We start from the raw sequence: 8,053 nt of genomic DNA on the forward strand, positions 1-8,053 counted from the left end.
TCCACGAATGCTTGCAGAACATCAACTGGATAAACGGAGAGCAAATGCTGAAGTGTACTGGTGACGAGGCACGTATTACTGGGCTGCAAGTCGGAACGTTCCGATAGCCAACTACGAAGCCGACTGAAAATGTTGCAGCGAGTGCGAGAGCCAGTGAACGGAAATAGGGATTCCGGTTCCGACAAATGCGACTATTTGGTCCAGTCACTATGAGATCGCTGGTCCACGATTCTGTAACAATCGCGGGAATAATCATCAGCGACACAATGACCGAAAGAGAAATTTGGCGCCGGTGATAGCGCTTGTGATTACAAAGAAAAGATGTAAGAGGATATTTCGATGTAGTTGAAGTCTTCGCGGAGGCTGATGACAAGCCAGTAATAATCGAGGAGCGGAGATCATTCTGTGCAGAGTCTCGGAGAATACTCGCTATTTGCGTTTGTGTGTTTGTGTGCCTAGCCCAATGAGGCACTAGATTACCCCGCAGTTGGCCAAAGCGGCGAGTATGGTTCATCAAGACGCGCGATGGCTTTCAAGTGGCAATAGGGCGTTCATCAGAATCGATAAAAATTTGATCCAGAGATAATCGGCTACATCTGGAAAGATGTTTGGATGGGATCGAGGCCCGTCAAGACATGCGCATGGTCTAAGCTGGCGCGATACATGTGGTGGATTGTGTCACCAGCGCGAAGAGGGGTAGATAAATAGTTGAACGTGAATCTTGGCGCAGTGGTGAGGCAGCCATACATGATCGGCGCGGAACGCGCTGGCGAGGAAAAGTTGGGTCGGGGAGATGGGCTATAATACATACCAACTGCTGACCAAGCAAGAGGATAGTTAGTGGTAGAGGGGCGGCCGGACGGAACAACTGATCGACCCGGAAGCGTGCACGGCGAGACGCTTCAGTGCATCAGCTATCAAAGCTGATGATGGTCAAGCAACCAATGCATCAAAAAGGCGCATCGCATGTCTGAGGCGCGCTGTCAGTGCCGATCAACCTGTAATGTCTGTTACGTGATAATTTAGGCGTGGACGGCTCAATGAATCGGCACCACGGAGCGGTATACACCGATGACGACAGGCTAAACGGCCGCCTCCGACCTTAAACCGAAAGGTGGGTGGCGAAGGTGGTGTCGGCGCGGCCGCGAGGTAAAGAACGGCGCGAACTTAGAAGGGCGGTGGCGGCCATGTTCAGGGGGCTTTCAGGGTCTTTCGGGGTCGTGGTTCATATGGCCTGTTTTTTTATATTTGGAATCCGTCAATTGTTCAGCCATATGGAGGGGGGGATAATATGATGCATGACGGATGCAGGTCCATTGTTTGCAAGGTGACCGATCGAGCCATGTGGCAGCATCGAGGTGGCAAAGATGGCATCGCGCGAGAGTGGCCGACAACGGAGACGGAAGACCGGCGGTCGACCGAGGACTGATTGATAATTCAAATACAGACGATGGGATGCCATTCACGGTGCCCGCGGGGACAGAATAAGAGATGGCGTGAAAAGTGGTGATATCGCATCGAGAGAGAGTGTTTGTGTGTGAGTGGGTGGCAAGTGGGCACAAGAGATTTTTGCGGGCGGCCAGTCAACCAGCCAGCCAACAAGGTGGGCGGTATTTGAAGCTACTAGGCCCACCAGCGAATCAGAGGCGGGGCATTCGTCATGGTTCTTCCAGGGCGGTACCTACCTACCTACCTATCTACAGCGTATACATTGTAATACAGGGCACTTTAGCGCGGGGTACATTCACTGTGAATGCCCCGCGGATGCCCTGCAAGCCCAACAAAGGCCCTGAAAGTCTAACAAATGCACTACAAGTCAAACTTTAATCTGCAGGTTCACCAGCGAATAGGCCAAAACCCAGGAAAACCCAGTAAAAAGCCCAAGAATCGGCATTGTGTCCCGAGTGCCGTCCGCCGTTCTCGTTGCCCCGCCCCGTCCGTCACACCAGCCAAGCTTCCTGCAAGCTTCCCTCCGCCTTCTCCCCTCGCCTCTTCGCCCCCTCCCTCCTCGCCCTCCAAACTAGTATTTCTTCCCAAAAAGCCACCCCATCCCCTCGAATTCTTTCCTCCCTCCCCTCTTCTCTCATGTCCTCCGATTTCAAGATTGCCGTCTCCCACAAGAGAGAGATATCCAAAGACGATCAAAGCCCTCGCAAGAAAATGTCCCAGCAAAGCACTGGCAAGTGCCCTGTCGTGCACACTGCCGACACGGGTAGAAAGAACCCCGACTGGTAAGTCCCTTTCAATTTCTCTCTCCCAAATACATGTTCCCGACACGCAAATGCTGTTTCTCGACTACAAACACGTCTGCTAACACATCCTCCCTCAGGTGGCCCAATGCTGTCAAGCTCGACATCCTCCGCCAGCACAACCCCTCCAGCAACCCCTACGGCCCCGACTTTGACTACGCCGCTGCTTTCAAGTCTCTCGACTACAATGCTCTCAAGAAAGATCTCCATGCTCTCATGACCGACTCTCAAGACTGGTGGCCTGCCGACTTTGGCCACTATGGCGGTCTCTTCATCCGCATGAGTTGGCACGCCGCCGGAACCTACCGTGTCTTTGACGGCCGCGGTGGTGGTGGCGAGGGCCAGCAGCGTTTTGCCCCCCTCAACAGGTAAGACTCCAAGCTGCCAGCCTAGCACGCCGACCTCATTTACTGACTTTATTTGCAGCTGGCCCGACAACGGTAACCTGGATAAGGCTCGTCGTCTTCTCTGGCCCATCAAGCAAAAGTATGGCAACAAGATCAGCTGGGCTGATCTGCTGGTCCTTGCCGGTAACGTCGCCCTTGAGTCCATGGGTTTCAAGACCTTTGGCTTCGCTGGCGGCCGTGCCGACACTTGGCAGTCTGACGAGGCCGTGTACTGGGGCTCCGAACCCCAGTGGATGACCGACAGCCACCGTTACAGCAAGGATTCTTCTGGCAAGCGTGACCCCGAGAGTCTTGAGAAGCCTCTTGGTGCCCAGATCATGGGTGAGTCTCACACAAATGCATGTTCAATTAATGGCAAGCTAACGCTACACAGGTCTCATTTACGTCAACCCCGGTGTCGAGGACCCCGTCACTGCTGCTCATGACATCCGCACCACATTCGGCCGTATGGCCATGAACGATGAGGAGACCGTTGCTCTCATTGCTGGTGGCCATACCTTTGGCAAGACCCACGGTGCTGCTCCCGACAGCAACGTTGGCGCTGAGCCCGCTGGCGCGCCCATTGAGCAGCAGGGCTTTGGATGGAAGAACGGCCACAACACTGGCAAGGGCGGTGATGCCATCACCTCCGGCCTCGAAGTCATCTGGACCAAGACTCCCACCAAGTGGAGCAACCAGTTCTTCGAGTACCTCTTCAAGTACGAATGGGAGCTCACCAAGAGCCCTGCTGGCGCTCCTCAGTGGGTTGCTAAGAACGCTGAGCCCTTCATTCCCGACGCTTTCGATCCTAGCAAGAAGCATCTTCCCAGAATGTTGACGACTGACCTGTCCCTTCGCGTGGACCCTGCCTACGAGAAGATCTCTCGTCGCTTCCTTGAGAACCCTGACCAGTTTGCCGATGCCTTTGCTCGCGCTTGGTTCAAGTTGCTGCACCGTGATCTCGGTCCCAAGGCGCTCTACCTCGGTCCCGAGGTCCCCTCTGAGGATCTTCTCTGGCAAGACCCCATCCCTGCCCTCAACCACCCCATTGTCGATAACAACGATGTCGCCACGCTCAAGAAGGCTATTCTTGACACTGGCCTCAGCACTTCCAAGCTTGTCTCGACTGCTTGGGCGTCTGCCTCGACTTTCCGTGGCAGTGACAAGCGCGGTGGTGCCAACGGTTCTCGCATCCGTCTCGCTCCCATGAAGGACTGGGAGGTCAACAACCCCTCACAGCTCTCGGAAGTTCTCGGCCAGCTTGAGAAGATTCAGCAGAAGTTCAACGAGTCCCAGAGCAACGGCAAGCGTGTATCGATTGCCGATCTTATTGTTCTTGCCGGTGCCGCCGGTGTCGAGCAGGCTGCCAAGGGTGCTGGTGTCGACATTACCGTCCCCTTTACCGCCGGTCGCATGGATGCCACCCAGGAGCAGACCGACGTTGAGTCCAACAACTATCTCGAGCCCATTGCCGATGGCTTCCGTAACTACGCCGGTCGTGGTGCCATCGACCGCCTGGAGCACTGGTTGGTCGACCGCGCTCAGCTGCTTACGCTTACCCCTCCTGAGCTCGCAGTCCTCGTTGGCGGTCTTCGCACCATTAATGTCAACTACGATGGTTCTTCCAACGGTGTTCTCACCTCGCGCCCCGGTACCCTGAGCAGCGACTTCTTCACCAACCTTCTCGACATGAACACTGTCTGGGAGCCCATTCAGCCCGATTCTGGTGTCTACAAGGGCAGCGACCGCAAGTCTGGCGAGCAAAAGTGGACAGCCACCCGTGTCGACCTCGTCTTTGGCTCGCACGCTGAGCTCCGCGCTCTGGGTGAGGTTTACGCTCAGCCTGATAATGCCCAGAAGTTTGTCAAGGACTTTGTCACCGCTTGGGACAAGGTCATGAACCTCGACCGCTTCGACATTAAGCCCGCTAGCAAGCCCCGTCTGTAAAGTACCATGATGAATTTACGCCAAAATAGTTTATACCAATTTACACAATTGACCTGAGTTTCATGTTGTTTGTGCTGTCGAATGCGTGTTCTGTGCGTTTTTATAATTGCTCGGCCCGTTTCGTAGACGTAGATGGTGTTGCTGCTTTGCGGTTGGGTCGATTTGGCGAGCAGGTTCGTTACATCTTCACAGTGAGTTGTTTGCGTATTGAAAAGACTAAGTTCTGCGAAGGATTGAATTCAAGATAACTCAACAGGTTAGCTCTTTGGTCGATGCGCCTATTTGATGTCAGCGATGATTGTCATTTCAGAAGCAGTGCATGAGCACTGTTTCAAAACGGCGAGAAGTACAACGAATGCCACACCGCCGGGGCATCGGGGCTTTGCATATATACTTTGCCTTGTTCTTTCGCCGCTCTGTAAAGTGGCCTGTATTCATTTCTGAAAGCGTATCTGGTCGATACTACATGTCTAGGCAGAGACGGGAGCGGGGAGGTAATCTCCCGTGATGCAGCAGCCGCACCGGTTTTAATGGATATTTCTGCTGACGAGGCCAACCCATGCCAGCGAGACCCGTACAACGTGTGTGATGCTTGCGACAGGCAAGTAAAATAGGTTGTGCGTCGGTTACCGCGGGCTTGACCTTGGTACAGAGGCCATGATTTGTTGTTGTCAAGCTGCAAACGAGCGAGACGTCCTACCGTATCTGACTTGGGAACCTGTTGCAGAACGCAAGTCCTCGCGACTCTGGCACAAAATGCGACTTCTATCTGAAAGCATGCCCGACATAATAAATAGAGCGGTCGAGCGAGCGACAACGCCAAAGCTATAAAACTTGAGCCTATAGGCTAGGGCTGGTATTTGTGCCTGCGTCGTAAAGACCCGCCAACGCTACGTATTGAACAGATATGGAGGCTTCCAAACTTCTTACTGCTCACTGTGAGAGAGAAAGTTAAACTGCAGGATAATAATAATTTGTAGTGGTCATCTCAAGTTTGGTGGGACAATCTGAGGGGGTGGGATCGAAGGTGCATGGGGTTTTCCTCAGCTTGGACAGAGCCTCCTTGCACAAGTGGCGGGCGCGGCATTTGCCGTGAATAGCCACCCGAGGACTACTACAATTCACCTTTTCGCTTCAATCTCGAATGCGTTGATGTCTGTGAAAGTGCCACGATCATCACTCTGTCGGGTAGAGCAAGGCATTGGCAAGGTACGAGCGCACCCGTCACATTATCATGAGGGCAATGCTGAAACTGTGGACTCTGAACGTCGTGGGAATATGAAAGACAAAGTCTTCTCTTTTACACGTAATACTCAGTTACAATTTGTCTTGTGACTGCATCTATCTCTCTCCGCGCCCCCTGCCCGCTGTCCGTCAACGACTAGTTAGTCAGGGGGGACGGGATGGAGGCCCTGACTACGGATAGAGCCTGCCGTCAGACCACCAAAAGTGGGCAGCGCCATCGCCGAGGTGGCAAGGTGGCTACGCATCTGTATGGATGTGTATTGGTGAGTGATGGGTGTTGGTGGCCTAATAGCCAGCCTGTTGGAGGAATACTTGAGAGCCAAAAAGATGTTTTAAGCGACGATGGAGAATTTTGTCACGGCGCACGTTGGTCGGGAAGAGACTCGGTAGATTGAAGCAAAAGAACGGTAGTCTTGGCAAGGTCTCTGCCATATCCGTACGGGGCTTTGTCGGGTATTGATATATTGCGGTCAATATAGTCTCCATCGACGGGCGGAGAATGGGTTGTGTATATGTCGCTCGTGAGCGCAGGCAGCGGGGACTGCCCGCAGTGACATGTAGTTTTTGTACCTGGTAATTTGGAGTATTACTGCGGGCACGAGAGTTGGACGTTTTGGCAGCGTCTAGGTTCCCTAATTAATTTACTGGAGGTGGAATGTGCTGGTGTTCCCCAGACTGCCAGTACGATTGTGGGAGATGGTTGATCATAGGAGGAGAGCGGAAAGTTTCCTGCTGTTGGCAGCCATGGATGCCGGCGCCGCTGCGAAAAGCAGATTCCTGGCACTCGAAGTTGTGACGAGCTTTTCTTTGTATTGAGTGGCTTGAAATATTGTACTGCATGGCTTGAAGAAGACGGAGGCTCTGGGCGAGGTCTGCACTATCTTGCATCTGTCGTGCGACCTTGTGGCGTTGAGGCTCAAATAAACCCTGGCGCGCATTACGGGCCATGATAAGCGTATATAAGGGAAAAAAATTATTACTTGCTGCTATGCGTTACTGTTATCTCTATTATACATAATCTGGCTTATTCGATGATGATTGTGTGCGCCTAATATATGCGGTTGGTCTGCACAGCTACCTATCGTCTCATTGTCAGCGTTGGGGAAGCTCTTTTCGATAGGCAACAGTGCCGATTGGATTCGGCTATCGAGTTTGGCATTCCACTTGCAGTCGTTACTGCATTAGTTTAGATGTGGTATTAGTAAGTAAACTTGCTTAGCTTGGCCAAAAAAAAAAAAACAACGTAAAATTTTGCCTGGAAACTTGTTCCTCCTCCCAGAAAGCGCGCAGCTGGGACGGGAACTACCTCAATTCGGCGGGACATAATCCGTACAGTAATAGCACCATAACGGATTTCGCTTAGCGTACAGGGTCTGTGACTTTGATAATTCATCTCATCCAATGTTAGAGGGGTGGGGGCGGCGGAGCGATAGAAACAACATGCAATAGCGACTGGGGGAGTGTGTGCAGTCGTTGAGCATACGCCCGCAAAGTTTTCGCAATGCTTTCGCCTGCAGCGTTGCCGTAGCTTCTTGCAGTCTTGATATCACTGTGCAAATAATTACTAGGGCAGAATGCCTTTCGACCAAGTTTGGTTCAAGCGACGGGAGCTAGGTGACAAGTCAGCCTAACCTACGTACCCATTTTACCTAACTATTACTCCTTGGGGGAATATGAGGCTATTCAGCCTGGTTTATTAGCGCATAACAATACTATACTATACTTTGAAGATATGAGGCGCGGCGCGCATGCTGCAAGCTGCTACTACGGCGCATTGAAGAATTGATCCAGGTGGCTTTCTTTTGTGATTCTGGCTATCGCCACTGATAACAAACTCGCAGCACTGATTCTACTTTGCTTGAAAGATTCTTCCCAAGTTCTTGAGTCTGGAGCTCCCCAAATGGTCACGCGCGCATGCCAAATCCGGGAGCCAACCCTGGTCATCCCCAGATGAGACAGTGGGGGAGAGACATTTTGACAGCTAATCCGGGGGGGGAAGGGGCAAAGTTGTGTGGCGATGAACTTTTAGAAAATCTCTTCATTCTTTGTCGAGTACAATTAGGACCGCGCTAGCAATTTCTCCTTGCCGTCTATCATCACACTGGTACGCACCAGCGCTTGTCACAGAAACGGTTGTTTCAATGTCGCCGACGCTACAGGCCGCCGATACGGGAGGGTGTAGAGAGAATAGCAGCGAATCAAGGAAAAAAAAAAAAAAAAGGAAAG

General features: G+C 52.4%; 1 protein-coding gene across 1 annotated transcript; it reads left to right on the forward strand.

The window, feature by feature from the left end:
• Window positions 1–2,085: 2,085 nt before the first annotated feature.
• BBA_09338 (catalase/peroxidase HPI) lies at window positions 2,086–4,582 on the forward strand (the record flags this gene model as incomplete). The annotated part of the gene is made up of 4 exons (XM_008604435.1): window positions 2,086–2,231; window positions 2,330–2,617; window positions 2,676–2,977; window positions 3,030–4,582. The coding sequence occupies 4 exons, from the start codon at window positions 2,086–2,088 to the stop codon at window positions 4,580–4,582; spliced, it is 2,289 nt and encodes a 762-aa protein (XP_008602657.1).
• Between the last annotated feature and the right edge of the window lie 3,471 nt (window positions 4,583–8,053).

This window comes from Beauveria bassiana, assembly GCF_000280675.1.
Source record: "Beauveria bassiana ARSEF 2860 unplaced genomic scaffold BBA_S00051, whole genome shotgun sequence".
In the NCBI taxonomy this organism is placed as follows: domain Eukaryota; kingdom Fungi; phylum Ascomycota; class Sordariomycetes; order Hypocreales; family Cordycipitaceae; genus Beauveria; species Beauveria bassiana.